The sequence below is a fragment of the Convolutriloba macropyga genome, unplaced genomic scaffold (assembly GCF_964194025.1).
Source record: "Convolutriloba macropyga unplaced genomic scaffold, txConMacr16.3 SCAFFOLD_1573, whole genome shotgun sequence".
Classification (NCBI taxonomy): Eukaryota; Metazoa; Xenacoelomorpha; order Acoela; family Convolutidae; genus Convolutriloba; species Convolutriloba macropyga.
In genome coordinates this window covers 19110-43037 of record NW_027450454.1, presented here as the reverse complement: position 1 = coordinate 43037, position 23928 = coordinate 19110, and the positions used below count along the sequence as shown (strand labels likewise).

The following is a 23928-nucleotide window of genomic DNA, read 5'->3' as shown; positions in this document are numbered from 1 at the left end:
AACTAATCTAGAAAAATTTTTTGATATAAACAAAGTTATCGAGTCACTTTGTTCAAATAAATTTTTCAAATGCATAATTTTCCTGGTGCCTTTGACCGAATCTCAGCTAAATGTGTCAAATATTTAACTGAAATTTGATCAAACTTACCAGAAAAATTAAGCATTTGAAAGGTTTATTGGAAACAAAGTAACTTGAAATTTTTTAAAAAAAATTATCAAATTCTCATCACTAGCAAATGAGTCTTAAAAAAAGCTTGACAATGTAGTTATGGACTAATGATTATGTTTTGCTGGTTGCATACGTTAATGTTTAATCTTAGATATATTTCACCCTACAAAGAAGGCGTTCCTAAGCAGTCGGAAGTTGTGTAGCTGTATCTTGTGTCATTGCATATGTCCTCTTGTGGTGTGCGCCAGATCATGACATCAACCAGACTCAAATGAAGGTTAGCTTCTGGAATCGCTGCATAATAGAAGTCAGCATAGTGAACCACCTCAACAGCTTTCTCAATTACCTATAAAAATATCTAGTATATTATTAGATCTAGCAAAGATCGTGCAAAGTTTTTCATAAATATCAACTGTTTGTGAACAGGTAAGGTTGAGTTAATAGCCCGATGAGGCTTATAACGTAATCTAGCAGATGATTGGCATCAAATTTTGTATTTGCAGTGACGTTTTTTGTATCGGTTTCTATTTGTGAGTTTTCCGTAAAAACAAACATTTTGTTGATAAAGGAGAACATCATTCTGCAGGCAAAAACATTAAGTTCTTAACTGTCACTGGTCTGTGAATTGAGTATGGAAGCAAAACTAAAATAATGGAGGGAGAAAACTTAAACAGTTTGACCCTCCTTCTGATTATTTCGTTTATCCGTAGTTTAATTAATTCTCAGCTGTTTGAAAAAACAGAAAGAACTCTTAAAATATTACAAAAGTGAACAATTTTGTCGGGAACCTGATCAACAAGACAAACTTATCTTGCTCACGTTTAATGCTGCAACAAAATTCACTTCGCTCGACAGTGTTGAAAAATTTTAAACGTTTCTCCAATGCTATTTTAGGAGTATTCGAGCGATATTGTAGCTCTGTGAAATTCGGCAGCGCAATTTTTGTTAGCCAATTTTTTGGGCGTTTAGAGCGCAATGATTATCCGCTCAAAATCTTGCAAAATTGGCAGTTATCTAAATCTCCTACTGCTGCGAAACCGTTGAAAACCAAAAAGTAAAATAGCAAAAATCCGATTTTCCTGCGGCAGATTGAGCTTTAGCCATGAACTCATATTTGAGAAAAAGTAATCTCGGGTCGATGGGTCAGCGCAAACAAATAGCTAAAAACTCAACTAAAAAAATTGATTTGCGGAGAACGTTTTGATTAAAACAATGATATAAGAATTGTGATGAATTGCGGAACTACGATGAGTGAAGTTAGAGCAGCTTAAACCCGAAGTCTTCACAAAATTCATTCGAAAACACATGGCCTTGACATACCAAAAAACAGTCCAACACAGTCATGATGTTTGACCCACATTTAAAAAATTATCAATATTGCTATAATTGCTTCGGTTATGACTAACGATTTTTAGTTGTGTAATGCCGGTTAAGTTTCTGTTCATCTTGTTGCATATTTTAAAACTTCGTAAACAATTGTTTTTATTGCATAGCATTTTCGTCTGCATTCAGTTATCACCCCCGATTTTTCACGAATATTTTCTAAAATCCGGAATTAGCATGGAATAATTATTGCAAATGACTCAAATTTTATGGAACATTTAGTATGCATTTTTTTAAAGATATTTTAACACACCCTTTTTGTCCATAAACTGGTTGAGGCTTTTTACGCAATAAAGTTAAATAAGCAACTAAGAAGTTATTAAAATATTGAGGACATATTGAGGCACAATGGTAGACGTGCATAGAACACTTCAAGTCGGAAACTTAGAATGGTTTTGTTCAAAGCTCTTCTGCTTAGAACCTATTAGGTCAGAGCAATGAAACTTAAAACCGTATACAATATAATTTATACACAGGATGTTGCGGCTGCTCAAAAATCTCAGCGGAACCAGTACACCTGGTTCTTCACAGGATTCAATTGACTAACAATCTCGCAGAAATAATTAGTCGATCGGACGTATTAAAGGACTGTAACTTAAAATTTTGTTGATTGAAGTTAAGAAAATCCTCAGTGATAATCTATGTTCAATCTCGTGCTGAAGTTTGTAAGGCTTCAGCCAGTAGCTAGTATTGTTGCTAACTTCTTTTCAAGTGAGCTCAACTAACTTAAAACTCGCAAGATCTTAAGATCTAGCAAAACTTAGCAAAAAAGACTAAAGTTGTTAAAGAATCAAATTTTAGTCAATCTGAGAGCCAACTGCTCTGTATAACAGTTTCTAATGGTTCTAAATACAATTCGGCTTCACTAAAAAAACAATTGGTTTAAAGTAAATAATAAAGTTTTTATCATTTATAACACCATTGCTACTTGTTTCTGATTGGTTAATCAAGAAAATGATTTAGGTCATTGTTTACAAAGTAAATGTCAAATTACTGCAATATTTACTTTTGTTGACATAAGCACGGATGGTTATTACGTGGCTCTAAATGCCTCGAATGTACAGTATTTGACCTTCAATGATCACCTAAAGTGTCATAAAATAAACAACTTAAGAAATTTAACAATAAATAACAAAATATCAAAAAATGCCATTTTGCACCATTTAAGTGCTAATAGCCAGACTTGTGGGTCCAATGCAATAACGTTCGTTGGGTACATGAGTAGCTTAGAGGTAACCCTAACCATGTGCCATAACCTCGTGTTGCTCAGGTTTTCCCTTCCAAAAATCGGGGGGTGTACAAAATTTCGGTCCCAATTTTGTAAAAAGTTTTGACCATTTTTGAGTTTTGACGAAATTCAAGATTTTTCAGTTGCAAACGTTATTTCTCGCTGTCTGATGGCTTTTGTAGCTGATTTGAAGTGGCGCCAACACAGGAAACGGTTTTTGTTTCTGTTATAAACAATAAATGATATTCCTGTGACAAATTTATGAAGAAAAAGTCAAGAAGACTGTTTTTGCATGACCTAAATACACAGAGCTAAGAACTTTTTCCATTACAGTCTACTTGACCACGCGCGAGGGAAACAAATTCATTCAAATTTGCACTCGATTGTATGTTGACAGCTTATGTTTATACTTGTGTTCTCAATTACCATTGTAAATTACACGTATGTTTGCTTATTTGAGAGGGGTAACTGCAAGAAATCGTAAATGTAGTTCAGACGAGTGAAATGTGAAATCGAATTACATATTTTGCATGAATAATTACAGCGAGAAAACTTTAATGTATAAGTTCTGACAAAATATTGCAAATGTAGTTCACAAATTCTAATGTGTTCTTCACAGCCCTCCGTAGAGCACTTATCGAGCCATGTACCACAATGTTGTGACGTAGAATGTTATATCAGATTTTCAGAGTACACAACTTTTTTCCTCTAAAGAGTTTCGTTCTGTATTTTTCGGTGATAAAAAATGGTTGCAAAACAATACGTATGAAAATGGTTCAAGAAATATGTGCACCTTTAGTTTGCCAAAACTTTCCTTGCTACAGAAAAATATTTTGTTTATATATAACTAGAGGAAAAACAAATAAACATTTTTCCAACTAACCGCCTCATCTGAAGAACCTTTATCCCGGTAAAACTCATCAGAAATGAATATCATAACTTCGATATAATTCCTCCTGTGCATTAGGATTGACCGCTTTTCTCTCAAAAGTTTTGGCTCTGACAATTTATTTCTCAATTTGTCCGAAGTTTTATCCAGAGGCTTTCCATGAATATTGGTCTCATTATAAGCAAGAACACTGTATGTTTTGTTCTGCCCGTTCTCAGTCTTGAGTTGATCTTTTCCTGTGAAGATAATCCAAGATCTGTCCTTTTCTCTCGTATACAAAGTGTACACAACTCCATAGTAATAAAACAGTCCAGAAAGTTCATTTTTGCAAAACTTCATTCGAACGGGACTTGAAATGTCAACCTTCCCGTTGTATTTGACATGACCCTCATGAAGACACAAAGAAACGGAACTTTTGACCCTCGGCGAATGAAGCGTGCTCCGACGATCGTCTAGCGAGAACTCAACAGTCTTCAATAGCTTGTCGTTTGTTTGAATAACGGCTCCAATTACTTTTCCCGAAGTTTTGTTCTTAATCAAGTCGAATGAAATGACATTGATCCACGATTTCAGCTTATCGTCAGCAAAATCACACGTTACAGAGGTCGAAAAAATGACCGGCACAAAAAATATTGATAATAGTAACTTCATATTAGTTCTGTGCGTTCAACGGTTTTTGCTTCTTTGACTAACATGTAAAACTTGTACTGTATTATGTTTCAAATTTGTAAAGTTACCGAAAAATTCGTTTACGTAATCATAATATATTTTTGACCACTCAGTCAGATTTCTTCAATTTATTACTCTTATATTTGCACAGACTACAGAAGGTAAACGCATGCCAATTTTTTGCTTGAACAGTTGTATGCAATTATGCTCAGCTTTTATAATGTCTTTAGTTCTCTTGTGAGTCTAATTTGTCAGAAATTTTACAATCTTTTTTAGGCATTTTTCATAACGTGGCCATAGTTCTCATTGTTAGGTGGAGTATAAAGAAAAATAAGGCTCATACTTGTCTTTTTGTCTATCAATATTTACCATATTTTATCATATTTTGTTCGGACTTAAAATAAGCTCAGTTCTGCAAATTGTCTATCCAACGCAAAAACTCGCTTTCTTTGAAAAAATAATCATCAATTAGTTTAAGAAAACCAAAAGTTTTGAGTTGAAATATTTGTTTTGCTGTTAGCAGTGTGATATTTTGCTGTGGTACTAATTACGAATTATCAGCATTGTGACAAACACAATGTCACCCAGCTTGAGGTGCCATCCAGAAGTGACCTCTGATCAGACCAAATCCAACGCACACGGTGTGTTCCCAGACCAAAATTACAGGTTCTGGGATTTGGTTCGAGCGCACGATGGTATGTATGATTAGAGTTCATTTTGGTCTGGGGATGGTATGATCAGAGGTCACTTCGGTCTGGGCATGGTATGATCAGAGGTCACTACGGTCAGGGGATGATATGATCAGAGGTCACTTCAGGATGGGAATGGTCTGATCAGCGGAGGATTCAAGCGCACATTAGTCTGATCAGAGAAGATTTTGAGATCAATTTGGTCTGATCAGAGACGATTTCGAGCGCAATTTTTTTCTTTTGATTTTTTTGTTTTTCTTTACCGAGAGATGTTGGCTCTACCAAGAGGCAACGAAATATGCACTAATGGTATTCTAAATAAATTTTTTCTCAGCAGTTTGGTTTTCTTTTCTTTAGCAATACTTATAAGAAATTGTTTTCTTTAGATGAATTTAATGACGCATTTTTATGAAATGCATAATTAAATTCATCTAAACACAATTTAAAACATCAGTTTTTATGAAATGAATACATTATAACAAAACTAAAGAAATTCGTTCATAGTGGAAACCGTTCACTGGGCATGGTATGACTATTTCGAGCTCAATTGAATCTGATCAGAGATGATTTCGAGCGCACAATAGTCTGATCAGGAGTGACTTTTGAGCACACAACCGTCCGGACGATGGTCTGGGTTTGGTCTGGGCCATGGTCGCACAATCGTCTGGAAAGTGGCCTGATTTCGGCTTGTCTGATCAGAGGTCATTTACGTCTGGAAAAATCTGACCAGAGACAGTTTCGAGCGCACTTCGAGCGCACACGGTGTTTCGAGCGCACTTTAGACTGATCAGAGTATACTTTGGAGTGGGATGGTCAGATCAAAGGTTACTGTTGTCTGGAACGGTCTGATCAGAGGTCACTTCCGGATGGAACCCCAACCTGGGCACCAGCATTTACCCCATTAACATAATTAACAAAGCCACAACTAAAAAAGATGGACTTGTTGACCAAACGATTGTTAACTGAGTAAATAGAGAAAATGTAAAGAAGATTCCGATTCTGTGCATGGATATAGCAAGACCCAGGTCGATGTGACCAGACCTAAGTGACCATTGATCAGACCATCCTCGAGCCCACAAATGTGCATGGTGCACTTGAAAAAGCTTCAAGCGCATCTTAGTCTGGACACTGGACTGGAGCTTGTCTGATCAGAGGTCACTTCGGATATATATATATATATATATATATATATATATATATATATATATATCACACAATTATATCAAAAACCAAAAAAAAACAATCAAAAAGCTTTACTAGAAAAAAACCTGGTGTATCTCATGTTTCAACGCTAGTTTTCGCTTTTCATTTTGGAAAGTAGTAGAATATTTTATTCATATATTCATTCAATACTTTATTTCCAACCATAATGATTCAGTTGTTATAATAGGATTCTAAATCAGACTTTACCTTGAACTGAAATGTTCCATAAACCAAAATGAAGCTCTCTAGAAAACAATGCGATTCGATGTTCCTATGAGCAAGCTGTGGCCTGAAGGATATTCTGAAAATGATTTGTGTCACTGATGGCAATATGGTCTATTCAGAGATCATCCAAGCTTATGATGGTCTGACACAACATTTTGAACGCACCTTGGTCTGGACGGTTGCCCGGAACTCATCTGCACAATGGTATTATACTTGTATGATCAGAGGTCAGTTCGGTCTAAAACTTGTCTGATCAGAGATGGTTTCGAGCGCAAACTAGTCTGATAAGAGATCATTTCGGTATGAGACAGTCTTATCAGAGGTCATTTTTGTTGGACCTCATCCTGGGGAACTTTTAACAGGCAGAAATTAGGCCGTGCGACAAAAGTTTTTGTGTTTTTTGTGCGATAGAAGCCTGGCAAAAATTTTACAACATTTTTCTATATTTGAACAAAATTCCTATGTACATTTAGAGCAAAAAAAACAAAATAATCAAAGTTGCTGCCGCGAAAAGACTTCTTCGTAGTTTTCGAACTAATCAATTTCATAAAAATTGTCTATTAGGAAAATGCACCTCAGATTTAAAATAAACACGTTTAGTTGAACATTTGCATTCCTCTAATAAGAAATATGGCGAGATGACCTTTTTTCGAGTTGGAAGCTAGTAAGTCTATTTCTTATTACTCTTGTTTAAAAATTAATCAATGGTTTTTTCCTCTTAGTCTCCCAATAGTACTCGATTTTTTTTGAACTCTGCCATAATTTCAGTTTAAAACTCAGTTATAAAAAATCAGTTAAAATTTCTTCAGTTTTAGCTAGCTCTCTGTAGACAATGTTTTAGAAAGATAATTTGTCTATCAAACAAAAGTTTCTCCGAGCCGTAGGCTCAATGACGTCTACAGGCTACTCAATTGAGTAGCCTGTAGACGTCATTGAGCCTACGGTTCAGAGAAACTTTTGTTTGATAGACAAATTAAAAGTTAATGCTGATCAAATCCAAAGCTGAGGTCTCAGATGGAAACCATCGGTGGTCAGAGCATTCCATACCGATACAATCGACGATAAGACTCGAATTCTCTGGGGTTTAGTCAACTGCGTCCAAAAACATTTCCTTAGCTTCAACTGCGCTCTAAATGACTTCTGATTCGACCCACAAGCGCTCACAATCATTCCTAATCAGCCGAGTTTGAGCTTCATTTTGTCTGTGATTGGACTGCCAGGCGCTCCGAATGATCGCTGATCAGGCTATCTTGACCATTAAATCGGCTCTTATTAGATTATCACGAGCTCTACAGTATGTTTTTATCAGACTACGATGCGCTCCAAATGGTCTCTGATTAAACTCTGCTCTTGCAAAATGTCTGTTCAGATGTTCAGAAATATTGCATCAATGGGTTAATCTTTCAGTTTCCTTATAGTACAATCACTTCACAAATACTAATTTTTTTTGGGTCATGTTGTCTGCGAGTTCAGTTGAGTTGGGGCTTCATTTGACCTTAATTGAATTGGAACAAGTTTAGTTGTATTAGAATAGCCAAAGTTTGCAGAGAACAGCGCTATCATAGAGCAAATATTTCAATAACTTTAAATAAAATGTATATCACAAAAATTGACCTTTTTAGCCAAAATTTTATGCCGAATTGTTAATGATGATGATGTGTACAAGATTGATATCGCCACATTTGGACCGGTATATCAACAAGTGAAAGGTATGTCAATAGCTGTAAAATCCTTATTTTCGTTTGAAATGTATACTTCAAAAGTCTTAAGACAACTTTTTGTTTTACTTTGCTTTTTCTCTATAAGCTGTTTTTAAAGGAATAGTTACTCCTTATAGCAAAAATTTGCAATTTCAGAGTCTCTTGATGCTGATTGATTTTCAAAATGAGCCAATTCGACAGATTTTTGTGCAGGGCCAGAGTAAAAGCGAAAGAAACAACTCAAGATGGAAGCGAAATGTTTGAATTACGGAATCAACGGGTCCAAATTGAAAGCCGTTAAATATGACGAACGGTTGTTTTTATCAATCCCGGGCCATCAAAAATACAGTTTGCGAGAGCAATAGATCAGATTTTCCGGCAGAGGAAATTAAGCACATAAGAAAACTGAAAATCAGATTTGAGTTTTTTTTGTTCGGCTGGAGGACCCTGTTGCTAGAGAAGGTGAACGTTTTTTGGTGGTGGTGACCGTTTGGTAGCACCTGGAGTACCTCAATGATACTTAAATGCTCACATTCTGTTACTTATTTACGTTCGTCGATAGCCTCAACTGAGTGCCCCGACCTCACAGTTGGCAGACAACTTTGCCCTGTACTACGGGATTGTGACGAACTGAAACAATTAGAAAAAACTTCAATTATCATTGAATAGTCTTGTTGTACTCGATTACTATTGTATTAGTCAATCGAGTCGCGAATGCTTATCAATCACTAAGCTAGGGCAATTGCGCCGCGTTTGCTAATTATCTTTAGGCCATTTGAATCCTCAACTCCTGAATCGGTTATTCAATTGAGCAGGCGTATTTGAAAAGCGATTTGCTAAAGTTCAATTGGAACTTAATTATAGCGATGCTTATTGGAGAATGACAATTGAAATTACTAAATTGAAATTAAAAAGGAAATGACTTTAATTCACAAGTTAATCACGAAACAGGAAAGACTTAACAAAATGTTTACAGTTTGAACAGCCAGTTTCCTGTATAATGTATGAACAGACATTAAAGTGGGTTAAAAGCATGATGAAATAAAATTAGCTAACTAAACTAAAGCACCTGCCCTTCAAATGGAAGACATGAGCTAAACACGGTGATGGATATTCTGAGGATAAAATTCATCTCGTATCACATATCTCCCTTTTGGAGAAAAATTAGTAGATATAATCAAAAAATTAATACTTTTTCACCGGTTATCTACATAAGAGAATACTAAATAATAAATGAAACATAGAGTTCAAATAGTTTTTGAGTTTTTATCTGAGTCAGATTGTTCTTGAGTTTCAGCTTCTAAAACCGTCATATCTCTCGGTAGGTTCGGGTTGGGGTCAGTAGTCAACCTCTCATTGGGGTTCCGTGGAGACACTTCCCCAAAAAATGTTGTGTCCGATACGGGAATATCAGCCGAACATCCCTCCGTATTCTGTATTTTCTCAACAATTGATGTGTAGACTTTTTCTGTTTCTTTAAAGTCCTCTTGCTTATCCGCACTGATGACGTATCCGAGACCGAAGTACCACTCACCGTCATTTGTCTTTTTCCTTTACGTTCCTTACGCAATATCGGTGTTGGCTGTTGTGGTGAAACCACTTGTGACGGGGATGATCCAGCTGTACTGGGATTTTTCTGCGGCGCTGCAAGTGGCACAGGTGGACTAAAGTGAAGGATTTGTGTTAAATCCGGTCGGTTTGTAAAGGCATCATCATGCTTTGGGTTTCGTTTTGGAAACCTCATTTTTAGTGCTCGTGCCACTTTACTCGTCGTTGAAATGCAAGATCTACCCGATGAGATAACACTGACATCGTCATCTGGTCTTTTGTTTCGCTTAATTTTCTTTCTTCCTAAGTTTTTTAGGATAAGATCTCTCCATTGGTTTGTACTTTTTTGTTCGAGCGTTTTCTCGGAAATTTTTTTGGGTCTACGTTCAATATATTGTTCCAACTCCGTATCTCGCTCATTTTTCGTTCCAATTTTCGCAATATCAGAGTTTCACAAGCACTTTTTGTCGATTTGGTTTTTTGATTAAGCTTTTAGTTGAATTTATCTTCCCAAATGTACTGCCAGGAGCGAGAACTTAATACAAACCATCTAACTTCTTTCTCTGACATTGGCTTTCTTGGATTTTGCGCGCAATTTTCACTTGAACACTACGTTCGCTACACGGAATTGATTGTGCTAGCCCTTCCGACCATTTGAGCCGCGATTTGCCATCCTTCATTTTTTCTTGCTCTTTTTGTGCTCGATTGCTCGCTGCACAAATTACTTTTTCGATTACAGTATCGGAACATAAGGCCGTGTCTGCCCACTGCTCTTCTGTCAGATAGGATCCGCCAGGAATATTATCTTCATCTAAATAATTTTGAGTTTTTTTAATTATAATTTAAATTTTTACTATTTGATTTAGTGGTGATGTTTGAAATTGATGTATTGTTTTTTCTACAAAAATGTGCCACGAATGGTGTAGTGTCTATTGTTTTTTTAATCTTCTTAATCGTTGTACAATTGCATGTAGTGATTGTTCTAAGTCAAATTTTTTATTTAATTGTGTTTTCATACATGATAATTGTCGTTTAATTGTTTGAATAAGACGTTCTACTAGTCCTATTGCCCTATGGTTATTTGCGATTGCATTTACAGGTGTAATATCATTTTCTGTACAGAATATTTCTATTTTTTTCCCATAAAACATCTAGCTTGGTCTAATCTTATATTTTGGTAACCCCGTGAATATATATGTAGTTATTTAGAAATTTAATTACATTTGTGCCAGAAGCATTATTTATTATTTCGGCTGTAGTTTATTTTTAATATCTATCTACGCTTGTAAAAAAATGCTGCTCTATGCCTTTTTTGTTAATTTTTGGCCCACCAAAATCTATTTGGATTTGTCTTTTGGTTCAATACACTTTGGTTAAGGTGTCCATTTGCAGTGCGGAATCACCGATTTTAAGTTCTTACCGATTCTGTGCAGGCTTTGCACTCACTGGCTTTTGCCAGTATATCCCGATGGATATATGGCCACCAAACATTTTGTGCTAGCGACAGCATAGCAAAGCTCCCTGCGTGCATTGAGTGGATATCTTCTTATACTGCGTCCTTGATTGCCTTCGGTTTTGCAATTCGTTTATACAGACAAATGCACCTATGTTTTTCACTAAGGTCCCGCCAGTAGGAAAAGATGTATGGGCTGATTTTTTTTAATCTGTCCGGGTCATCTCTGAGCACACAGTTGCGGACTTCTTTCGAATTTTCTTCTTTCCTGATAAGTATTGCTAGTAGTTTTTTCTAAAAAAAAACATTATTGAGGGTATCGATGAAACGCAAGTCCTCCGCTGCATCGAGTAGACTAGCAGAAGGAGTTGTTTCCTTGTTGGGAGAAGTATTTATTGCCGGCGTTGAGGGTGTTGTGTTTGAGAAAGTGACTCGGGCCCTCGTCGGGGTAGCTTTGTTTGTCCTTGTTCGTGGCATTTTAGTGATCAAGTTGACGGAGTTGTTCAGATTGGAAATTATTCTGAATGAGTTTTGGCCAAAAGCGAGCTCTGTTTCTGTGGGCTGTATTTATACTCGGGAATTTTTACATTCGCGCTTAATTTGACATATTTGTGTTGATTACTTGATTTAATACCAATTTTGGGCTCTATTCGGTATACTTGTTCAAATTGTTCACATTCTTTTTTGTCTGACTTTTGCAGTGCTTTTGGAATAAATTTGGTTATGGAATGTGAATTATTTGCTGTAAGATTATTTGGTACAAATTGTGAGTTTGCAATTTTAGATGGCATTTGCGATGCGAATAGTGTAATTAAATACGGATTAACTGTTGAATTTAAAAGTGTTAATTGCGGCGCGAATGGTAATAACTTTCTACAATGTAGTGATTGTGACGCAACTGGTTTAGTAATAAATTGCGAATTATCATTTAATGATGTAGGCAATTCTGCTGCGATTAACTGATTTGAATGATAAGAGGGTAAATGTAACTTTAATATGCTATTAAGTTTTTGTATAGTGTTTTGTTTATTTCGAATTAGATGTTCCATTAAATCACGAATTTTAGATAATGTTGCTACTACGAAATCTTCGTCATATGTGGAAACTTTTCTAGCTTTTGCGAATGGGTTTATGGATATGTAATCCACCAGGCCCATTTTTGCTTCCGGCATGTGTTCAATTGTAAAATTGTATGGAACTAATTGGTCAATCCATCTAGAGAGTCGACTATTGTAAGATTTATTTGATCTGTGTTCTTTTAATATGGATAGTAGTGCACGATTATCTGTTATAACAGTAAATTTTTTTCCATACAGATAATATTTGATATAGTCAATGGACCAAACTGTCCCCAATAATTCTAGTTCATTAACACTGTAACGTTCTTCTGTTGAATTTAGAAATCGCGACGCGAATGCCATTGGTTTCCAACCTTCAGGTGTGTTTTGTTCAAGTGCTGCTCCCAACCAGGCAGGAACGTGAAGTGTCACATTTAACTCTGACGTCTAATTTTGGATTGTAGTGACTATTCTCCGTACTGGCAGCAATTTTCTCCTTTATTAAGTTAAAATGTTTATTATGTTCTTCCGTCCAAATGAATTGTTCAGAATTGGTCTAAGTGGATGACATAGTTGTGCTAGGTGTGGTATGAATTTGCCAATGTAATGTACTGACCCGAAAAAGGATTGTAAACGTTTTAGTGTTTATGGTGGCGGTATTGCTAGAACTGCTGCAGTTTTATTTTCAAGTGATGATATGCCAATTTGGTTAAATTTGTCCCCAACCATTCAATTTCTTTTTTGCAAAATGACATTTTTGGAGATTAATTCTCAAGTTGTCTTTATCTAACTTTTTTAGACACTATGTAACATATGCTAAATGGTCGGTTTCAGGACCTGTGCTCACAATTATTATGTCATTTAAGAAACAATAGGTGATTTGTAGGCCTATTAGTGTATAGTCCATTGCTTTTTGAAATTCTGCCGGCATGTCAGTCAGACCGTAGAATCCTGTTTTAAAACTATAATTGCCAGTAGATTCTCCACATATAATATTAAAATTACGGTGTTTCGTAATTTCTTTGTGTAATTGTAATTGACTATAGGCATATTTGAAATCTAATGGGGTAAAATATGCTTGTTGACCGTTTTGGGTGTTTGTGAGGTGTTGTGAGATTGTTTCTATTAACATGTCAATGTTAGGCAGTTGGTATTTATTTTTGTGTATGGCTTTTTTAATACTTTAGAGACTAATGCTAATTTGATAGATTGATCTTTCGTTACTCTAATCACAATTGGAGATATGAAATGTTCGTCTGAGCAACTAAATAATTTTTCGATATGGCTTTCATTCTGTAGACTTTCTAATTCCGCCGTAACCCTAGGTTGTAGATTAATGGGAACGCGTCGGCCTTTTTGGTGCTTTGCTGTAAACTTTTGATGAAATTTTGATTTCGCTACATGTGTCTTTGATAGGCCAATTCTTGAAACTAAATTCTTCTGGTGACTGATCGCTTTGTCTTATTTTCGTTTAAACAACAAAAGGGCAATTCATCCCGTATGACAAGCCTCATTGACTATTTGATATATCGAAAATCAAAATTAAACCCCACAAAAACTCAGAGAATACATGTTCTTGAAAATCCCTTCATAGAAAGAATCATTGCGCAAGCTTAAGAGAAAAGGAGAACCTAAAGGCACGAAACAATAGCTATTTATCAGGGTTTCACTCGCACCCTTCATCTAAAGTGAATGGATGACAGTAATAATGTAATGATGAAAGCAAAGTGCAGGCTCTGTTATTGTACCCCCTCTGTTTTTGTACTCCAATGCATATTGGAGGAAGCAAATCCGTAAAAAAATGGCAATGACCACTGGACAACTGCCAAACTACCTCTGACCAACTTTTCTATTAGAAAAAATTAATTGACAGCTCAAAGAAAAGAATGGTGAGCAAATATGCGGTTTGAGCCCAATTGCATCGTTAACTTCAATGTCAATAATCTTAATTCCCAAAACAGTTGAAGTCAAATAGTCGGGTCGCGAACGAAGAAACTCAAGGTAGAACCTGAGAGCACAATTGCGAAGAATAATAAACGAAATTTGTAATTACTATTACGGTTTGGTTCCCACACCAATCAAACCTCTTTATTCATTTATTCTTTTTTCTTTAAATCTAGACCTTAACAATTTCCTCAACAATTTAATCAGCAAATCTTTGCAGTGTTTTATCAATGTGAAACGATACGGATGTTAACAGGATTAACAGGGAGAAGATGAAGTCAATAATTTTAGAAGACTGCAGATCATTCCCGGGCCCTCAATAGCTAAGAAAAGATGCTTTTCTGCTCATCAGCTGCAACTATATGGCCTGCCACTAGCTTAGTAAATCCGGGGGCATAAACAACTCACACTGAATTCTTCAGCTCAGCTAGCCGCTCACTTTGTGAAATAGGGACTGTGCTGATTAAGAGACACAAGCTACCGGAAGCAAACTATCAACATTAATCCGACGTAATTATGAAAAAAATTGCCACTCCCTATTTCTCAATGCTCCACTGACTTAAGGAAAAAAAAGTAAGCATTTTGTTTTGTGCAAAGCAAGGTTGGGTTCAGTGGTTTTATGGTGCAGTTCAGCGTAGTACTTTTATTGCTTTGTTTGTCGTTTTTTATTTCTACTTTATTTTTACTTTTTTTGAAACTGAAGGCAACATTTGGGTGAATTTTTTAACGTCATTTTTTTCAAAAAAAATATAATACAAATTGCGGCAACAAAGCTTCATTTAACCTTTAAATGACCGGACAATTTTGTCACTACTCATATTTCATGGAACAGAATGCGCACCGAGTTCGAATGAGGAGCTCAACATTTTCCGCAATCTATATTAAATCCTTAGACAATGCATGAATGAAAAGTAGACCGGCTTATCGATGCTCACCTTGCTCAGAACTGATTACTGATTAGTATTTTGATGTGCAACGAATTTAAGCTTAGTAATACGAATTGATGAAAAAAAAATTATCCAGCTTCAGATAACTTGGTACAGTGCGCTACCGCAGCTCAGCACCTGCGTAATGTGACTTGAGCATCACAGGCGATTATCCACTTCTCATTTTTGTTTTTTAAAGATTTTTTTTCTAAATGACAGAGCATGCTAACCATAAGGAATCAAAATATGTATGACTTAATCATTCTAGGAGGCTAGCCAAGACTTCAAATCGCTTTTTCTTGTAGACGGCAAGTGGATTCAGCAAGTCCTCCCTGGTACTTGAAATGACTGAGTACGCGTGAAACGATTGAGGCATGTTAACAAAGTGAGATCAAAAAGAATTCTTTTAGTCACTTTCTTGAAAACTCAATCCTAATGTGCATTAAACTTCTTGCACTTAAGGGTCAAAAATAATTTGCTTACAAATGGCTCTTAAAAATTGATTTTTTCTGTAAAATAGTCTAGGATTGTTCAATTGAATTGGATCAAGTTGTGAGAACATTTGATTTCAGTTGAGTGTTAACGAGTTTAATTGCTTCACAAAAAACCCAAATTTTGAACCCCTGTTCTCTTGGACCCTTGTTGCTATATCCCTGAGCTCCAAAGTGTCTCCAATCAGACTGAATTGAGTTCGAGTCTGCTTCTGGTTGGACTACCCTGCGTTTTTGAGGTCTGCAGGACCCTTCCGAGCTAAGAAGGAGCTGGTATGTACTCGAGTGAATCTTATGAGGTGTCAATTCAATCTGCAACCTGAGCTTTGTACGCTAGAGGGATTTGAACAACAATACAAATTGGATGCCTGATTTATGATTTTTTATTCCTAGCTTTTGAAAATATTCTGTACGTTGAGATTCAAAAGTAGGCAACTTTAACTGGATTTCAAAATTAAGCAATTATTATGCACATATGCCTGACGACGAATAATCATTATTTGTTTTACAGAGCTTAATTTAAACTGATATTTGCTACAGAAGATTTGATCCATTCATAATCAAGAAAACCACGCCAAATTTTAATTTTGACTCTGACAAACAGAACTCAAAAGGGCGTTTCGTTTTTTCGTTATCCCCGTCGTTTAATGAGTTCTAACACCTTGTTCTTTGATATATTATCCTTTCCAGTGGATTTTATTCACGAAAAAAAGTTTGTAAAAAACAATACACGTTAGGGATTGATAACAAACGAACTTCGAATTTGTATAACAACTGCTGCTTTTTTTCCGTTTGACAGTAACAATTAGAAAATTAATATTAGTTTCAGATGCAACTGCTGAAAGTAGATAGTGGTTCCATTGAAGTTGAGAGCTGTACGTTTTCTAAAAGATTAACATTTTTAAGACTTGCAGAGCATTTATAGAAATATCAGCGGCAAAGATTAATACGTGTTTCATTTGGAATTCTGTATTATTAAAATTTAGATTTTAACTTTTTTGCTGCTATTCGAACGTTAACTTCTTGCTATTTGATCGAAGTTTTTTCATTATCAGATTTTGAGTCATTTGGTTTTCTGGTGATTGACCTTCCCAGGTTGAGGTCCTCGTTCAAAATGATCTATGAAAATACCCATCCAGACCATTTTTGCCTATGAAAATACCCAGGCAGACCAAAAATGCCTATGATCCAGACTTTGCCTCGTTCAAAACTTTGGTGCGTCCATGTGCTCGTTCAAAAACTCTTATGAAAAGACCCGTACAGACCAAAATGTGTTATGATACAGACTTTGGCTCGTTCGATTTTTGAAAAGAGTCAGAAAGACCGAAAAAGCTTATGATCCGGACTTCGGCTCGTTCTATTTATGAAAAGAGTCAGAAAGAGCGAAAAAGTTTATTATCCAGACTTTGGGTCGTTCAATTTATAGTAAGAGTAGTAGTAGTAGTAGTAGTAGTAGTAGTAGTAGTAGTAGTAGTAGTAGTAGTAGTAGTAGTAGTAGTAGTAGTAGTTGTAGTAGTAGTAGTAGTAGCCAAACTTGAATATGGACCAAAATTCACCCATATTCAAGTTTGGCCCCGTTTTTCCCTTTACCCATATTTTTGTGACCAAATTCAAGCTGTGAACCCGTACCCAGATTAGAGTTGAACTTGACCATATTCAAGTTCCAATTTGAGGACCATATTATAGTTTGGCCGGACACCCATTTTCATTTGAATTCAACTGACTAGAAAAACAAAAACTTGAATATGGTCAAAGAGTGCCATGTACCCCATATTATTACCAAAAACCTCAAAACGGCAGTGACAGAGCAAAAATTGCTTGCAGGAATAAAAAAAATGAAAAAACGCTTTAATAATCAAGAAAATTGATAAAAACCTGTTAAGCTGAGGTCTCAGATGGAAACCATCGGTGGTCAGAGCATTCCACACCGATACAACCGACGATAAGACTCGAATTCTCTGGAGTTTACTCAACTGCGTCCAAATACATTTCCTTAGCTTGAACTGCGCTCTAAATGACTTCTGATTCGACCCACAAGCGCTCACAATCATTCCTAATCAGCCGAGTTTGAGCTTCATTTTGTCTGTGATTGGACTGCCATGCGCTCCGAATGATCGCTGATCAGGCTATCTTGACCATTAAATCGGCTCTTATTAGATTATCACGAGCTCTACAGTATGTTTTTATCAGACTACGATGCGCTCCAAATGGTCTCTGATTAAACTCTGCTCTTGCAAAATGTCTGTTCAGATGTTCAGAAATATTGCATCAATGGTTTAATCTTTCAGTTTCCTTATAGTACAATCACTTCACAAAATTTAATTTTTTTTGGGTCATGTTGTCTGCGAGTCCAGTTGAGTTGGGGCTTCATTTGACCTTAATTGAATTGGAACAAGTTTAGTTGTTTTAGAATAGCCAAAGTTTGCAGAGAACAGCGCTATCATAGAGCAAATATTTCAATAACTTTAAATAAAATGTATATCACAAATATTGACCTTTTTAGCCAAAATTTTATGCCGAATTGTTAATGATGATGATGTGTACAAGATTGATATCGCCACATTTGGACCGGTATATCAACAAGTGAAAGGTATGTCAATAGCTGTAAAATCCTTATTTTCGTTTGAAATGTATACTTCAAAAGTCTTAAGACAACTTTTTGTTTTATTTTGCTTTTTCTCTATAAGCTGTTTTTAAAGGAATAGTTACTCCTTATAGCAAAAATTTGCAATTTCAGAGTCCCCTGATGCTGATTGATTTTTAAAATGAGCCAATTCGACAGATTTTTGTGCAGGGCCAGAGTAAAAGCGAAAGAAACAACTCAAGATGGAAGCGAAATGTTTGAATTACGGAATCAGAGAAAGGAGTTTCAAGAACGGGTCCAAATTGAAAGCCGTTAAATATGACGAACGGTTGTTTTTATCAATCCCGGGCCGTCAAAAATACAGTTTGCGAGAGCAATTAGATCAGATTTTCCGGCAGAGGAAATTAAGCACATAAGAAAACTGAAAATCAGATTTGAGTTTTTTTTGTTCGGCTGGAGGACCCTGTTGCTAGAGAAGGTGAACTTTTTTGGTGGTGGTGACCGTTTGGTAGCACCTGGAGTACCTCAATGATACTTAAATGCTCACATTCTGTTACTTATTTACGTTAGTCGATAGCCTCAACTGAGTGCCCCGACCTCACAGTTGGCAGACAACTTTGCCCTGTACTACGGATTGTGACGAACTGAAACAATTAGAAAAAACTTCAATTATCATTGAATAGTCTTGTTGTACTCGATTACTATTGTATTAGTCAATCGAGTCGCGAATGCTTATCAATCACTAAGCTAGGGCATTTGCGCCGCGTTCGCCAATTATCTTTAGGCCATTTGAATCCTCAACTCTTGAATCGGTTATTCAATTGAGCAGGCGTATTTGAAAAGCGATTTGCTAAAGTTCAATTGGACATTAATTATAGCGATGCTTATTGGAGAATGACAATTGAAATTACTAAATTGAAATTAAAAAGGAAATGACTTTAATTCACAAGTTAATCACGAAACAGGAAAGACTTAACAAAATGTTTACAGTTTGAACAGCCAGTTTCCTGTCTAATGTATGAACAGACATTAAAGTGGGTTAAAAGCATGATGAAATAAAATTAGCTAACTAAATTAAAGCACCTGCCCTTCAAATGGAAGACATGAACTAAGCACGGAGATGGATATTCTGAGGATAAAATTCATCCCGTATCACATATCCCCCTTTTGGAGAAAAATTAGTAGATATAATCAAAAAATTAATACTTTTTCACCGGTTATCTACATAAGAGAATACTAAATAATAAATGAAACATAGAGTTCAAATAGTTTTTGAGTTTTTATCTGAGTCAGATTGTTCTTGAGTTTCAGCTGCTAAAACCGTCATATCTCTCGGTAGGTTCGCGTTGGGGTCAGTAGTCAACCTCTCATTGGGGTTCCGTGGCGACACTTCCCCAAAAAATGTTGTGTCCGATACGGGAATATCAGCCGAACATCCCTCTGTATTCTGTATTTTTTCAACAATTGATGTTGTAGACTTTTTCTGTTTCTTTAAAGTCCTCTTGCTTGTCCTCACTGATGACGTATCCGAGACCAATGTACCGCTCACCGTCATTTGTCTTTTTCCTTTTCGTTCCTTACGCAATATTGGTGTTGGCTGTTGTGGTGAAACCACTTGTGACGCGGATGGTCCAGCTGTACTGGGATTTTTCTACGGCGCTGCAAGTGGCACAGGTGTACTAAAGTGAAGGATTTGTGTTAAATCCGGTCGGTTTGTAAAGGCATCATCATGCTTTGGGTTTCGTTTTGGAATCCTCATTTTTAGTGCTCGTGTCACTTTACTCGTCGTTGAAATGCAAGATCTACCCGATGAGATAACACTGACATCGTCAGCTGGTCTTTTGTTTCGCTTAATTTTCTTACTTCCTAAGTTTTTTAGGATAAGATCTCCCCATTGTTTTGTTCTTTTTTGTTCGAGCGTTTTCTCGGAAAGTTTTTTGGGTCTACGTTCAATATATTGTCCCAACTCCGAATCTCGCTCATTTTTCGTTCCAATTTTCGCAATATCAGAGTTTCAAAAGCACTTTTTGTCGATTTGGTTTTTTGATGAAGCTTTTAGTTGGATTTATCTTCCCAAATGTACTGCCAGGAGCGAGAACTTGATACAAACCATCTAACCTCTTTCTCTGACATTAGCTTTCATGGATTTTGCGCGCAATTTTCACTTGAACACTACGTTCGCTACACGGAATTGGTTGTGCTAGCCCTTCCGACCATTTGAGCCGCGATTTGCCATCCTTCATTTTTTCTTGCTCTTTTTGTGCTCGATTGTTCGCTGCACAAATTACTTTTTCGATTACAGTATCGGAACATAAGGCCGTGTCTGCCCACTGCTCTTCTGTCAGATAGGATCCGCCAGGAATATTATCTTCATCTAAATAATTTTGAGTTTTTTTAATTATAATTTAAATTTTTACTATTCGATTTAGTGGTGATGTTTGAAATTGATGTACTGTATTTTATACAAAAATTTGCCACGAATGGTGTAGTGTCTTTTGTTTTTTTAATCTTCTTAATCGTTGTACAATTGCATGTAGTGATTGTTCTAAGTCAAATTTTTTATTTAATTGTGTTTTCATACATGATAGTTGTCGTTTAATTGTTTGAATAAGACGTTCTACTAGTCCTATTGCCCTATGGTTATTTGCGATTGCATTTAAAGGTGTAATATTATTTTCTGTACAGAATGTTTCTATTTTTTTCCCATAAAACATCTAGCTTGGTCTAATCTTATAGTTCTGGTAACCCCGTGAATATATATGTAGTTATTTAGAAATTTAATTACATTTGTGCCAGAAGCATTATTTATTATTTCGGCTGTAGGTTATTTTTAGTATCTATCTACGCTTGTATAAAAAATGCTGCTCTATGCCTTTTTTGTTAATTTTTGGCCCACCAAAATCTATTTGGATTTGTCATTTGGTTCAATACATTTTGGTTAAGGTGTCCATTTGCAGTGCGGAATCACCGATTTTAAGTTCTTATCGATTCCGTGCAGGCTTTGCACTCACTGGCTTTTGCCAGTATATCCCGATGGATATATGGCCACCAAACATTTTGTGCTAGCGACAGCATAGCAAAGCTCCCTGCGTGCATTGAGTGGATATCTTCTTATACTGCGTCCTTGATTGCCTTCGGTTTTGCAATTCGTTTATACAGACAAAAGCACCTATGTTTTTCACTAAGGTCCCGCCAGTAGGAAAAGATGTATGGGCTGATTTTTTTTTAATCTGTCCGGGTCATCTCTGAGCACACAGTTGCGGACTTCTTTCAAATTTGCATCTTCCAAGTATTGCTAGTAGTTTTTTCTAAAAAAAAATTTATTGAGGGTATCGATGAAACGCAAGTCCTCCGCTGCATCGAGTAGACTACCAGAAGGAGTTGTTTCCTTGTTGGAAGAAGTATTTATTGCCGGCGTTGAGGGTGTGGTGTTTGAGAAAGTGACTCGGGCCCTCGTCGGGGTAGCTTTATTTGTCTTTGTTCGTGGCATTTTAGTGATCAAGTTGACGGAGTTGTTCAGGTTGGAATTTATTCTGAGTGAGTTTTGGCCAAAAGCGAGTTCTGTTTCTGTGGGCTGTATTTATACTCGGGAATTTTTACATTCGCGCTTAATTTGACATATTTGTGTTGATTACTTGATTTAATACCAATTTTGGGCTCTATTGGGTATACTTGTTCAAATTGTTCACATTCTTTTTTGTCTGACATTTGCAGTGCTTTTGGAATAAATTTGTTTATGGAATGTGAATTATTTGCTGTAAGATTATTTGGTACAAATTGTGAGTTTGCAATTTTAGATGTCATTTGCGATGCGAATAGTGTAATTAAATACGGATTAACTGTTGAATTTGAAAGTGTTAATTGCGGCGCGAATGGTAATAACTTTCTACAATGTAGTGATTGTGACGCAACTGGTTTAGTATTAAATTGCGAATTATCATTTAATGATGTAGGCAATTCTGGTGCAATTAACTGATTTGAATGATAAGAGGGTAAATGTAACTTTAATATGCTATTAAGTTTTTGTATAGTGTTTTGTTTATTTCGAATTAGATGTTCCATTGAATCACAAATTTTAGATAATGTTGCTACTACGAAATGTTCGTCATATGTGGAAACTTTTCTAGCTCTTGCGAATGGGTTTATGGATATGTAATCCACCAGGCCCATTTTTGCTTCCGGCATGTGTTCAATTGTAAAATTGTATGGAAGTAATTGGTCAATCCATCTAGAGAGTCGACTATTGTAAGATTTATTTGATCTGTGTTCTTTTAATATGGATAGTAGTGCACGATTATCTGTTATAACAGTAAAGATTTTTCCATACAGATAATATTTGATATAGTCAATGGACCAAACTATCCCCAATAATTCTAGTTCATTAACACTGTAACGTTCTTCTGTTGAATTTACAAATCGCGACGCGAATGCCATTGGTTTCCAACCTTCAGGTATGTTTTGTTCAAGTGCTGCCCCCAACCAGGCAGGAACGTGAAGTGTCACATTTAACTCTGACGTCTAATTTTGGATTGTAGTGACTATTCTCCGTACTGGCAGCAATTTTCTCCTTTATTAAGTTAAAATGTTTATTATGTTCTTCCGTCCAAATGAATTGTTCAGAATTGGTCTAAGTGGATGACATAGTTGTGCTAGGTGTGGTATGAATTTGCCAATGTAATGTACTGACCCGAAAAAGGATTGTAAACGTTTTAGTGTTTATGGTGGCGGTATTGCTAGAACTGCTGCAGTTTAATTTTCAAGTGATGATATGCCAACTTGGGTAAATTTGTCCCCCAGCCATATAATTTCTTTTTTGCAAAATGACATTTTTGGAGATTAATTCTCAAGTTGTCTTTATCTAACTTTTTTAGACACTATGTAACATATGCTAAATGGTCGGTTTCAGGACCTGTGCTAACAATTATTATGTCATTTAAGAAACAATAGGTGATTTGTAGGCCTATTAGTGTATAGTCCATTGCTTTTTGAAATTCTGTCGGCAAGTCAGTCAGACCGTAGAATCCTGTTTTAAAACTATAAGTGCCAGTAGATTCTCCACATATAATATTAAAATTACGGTGTTTCGTAATTTCTTTGTGTAATTGTAATTGCCTATAGGCATATTTGAAATCTAATGGGGTAAAATATGCTTGTTGACCGTTTTGGGTGTTTGGGAGGTGTTGTGAGATTGTTTCTATTAACTTGTCAATGTTAGGCAGTTGGTATTTATTTTTGTGTATGGTTTTTTTAATACTTTAGAGACTAATGCTAATTTGATAGATTGATCTTTCGTTACTGTAATCACAATTGGAGATATGAAATGTTCGTCTGAGCAACTAGATATTTTTTCGATATGGCTTTCATTCTGTAGACTTTCTAATTCCGCCGTAACCATAGGTTGTAGATTAATGGGAACGCGTCGGCCTTTTTGGTGCTTTGCTGTAAACTTTAGATGAAATTTTGATTTCGCTACATTTGTCTTTGATAGGCCAATTCTTGAAACTAAATTCTTCTGGTGACTGATCGCTTTGTCTTCTTTTCGTTTAAACAACAAAAGGGCAATTCATCCCGTATGACAAGCCTCATTGACTATTTGATATATCGAAAATCAAAATTAAACCCCACAAAAACTCAGAGAATACATGTTCTTGAAAATCCCTTCATAGAAAGAATCATTGCGCAAGCTTAAGAGAAAAGGAGAACCTAAAGGCGCGAAACAATAGCTATTTATCAGGGTTTCACTCGCACCCTTCATCTAAAGTGAATGGG

General features: G+C 36.0%; 1 protein-coding gene across 1 annotated transcript; it reads right to left on the bottom strand.

Annotated features, from left to right (window-relative positions):
- Nucleotides 1-336: 336 nt before the first annotated feature.
- LOC142355910 (uncharacterized) lies at nucleotides 337-4363 on the bottom strand (the record flags this gene model as incomplete). The annotated part of the gene is made up of 2 exons (XM_075407928.1): nucleotides 3664-4363; nucleotides 337-515 (listed from the first exon to the last, which is right to left on the bottom strand). Coding segments are annotated over exons 1-2 (836 nt in total), but the record flags the coding sequence as incomplete, so codon positions are not given.
- Between the last annotated feature and the right edge of the window lie 19565 nt (nucleotides 4364-23928).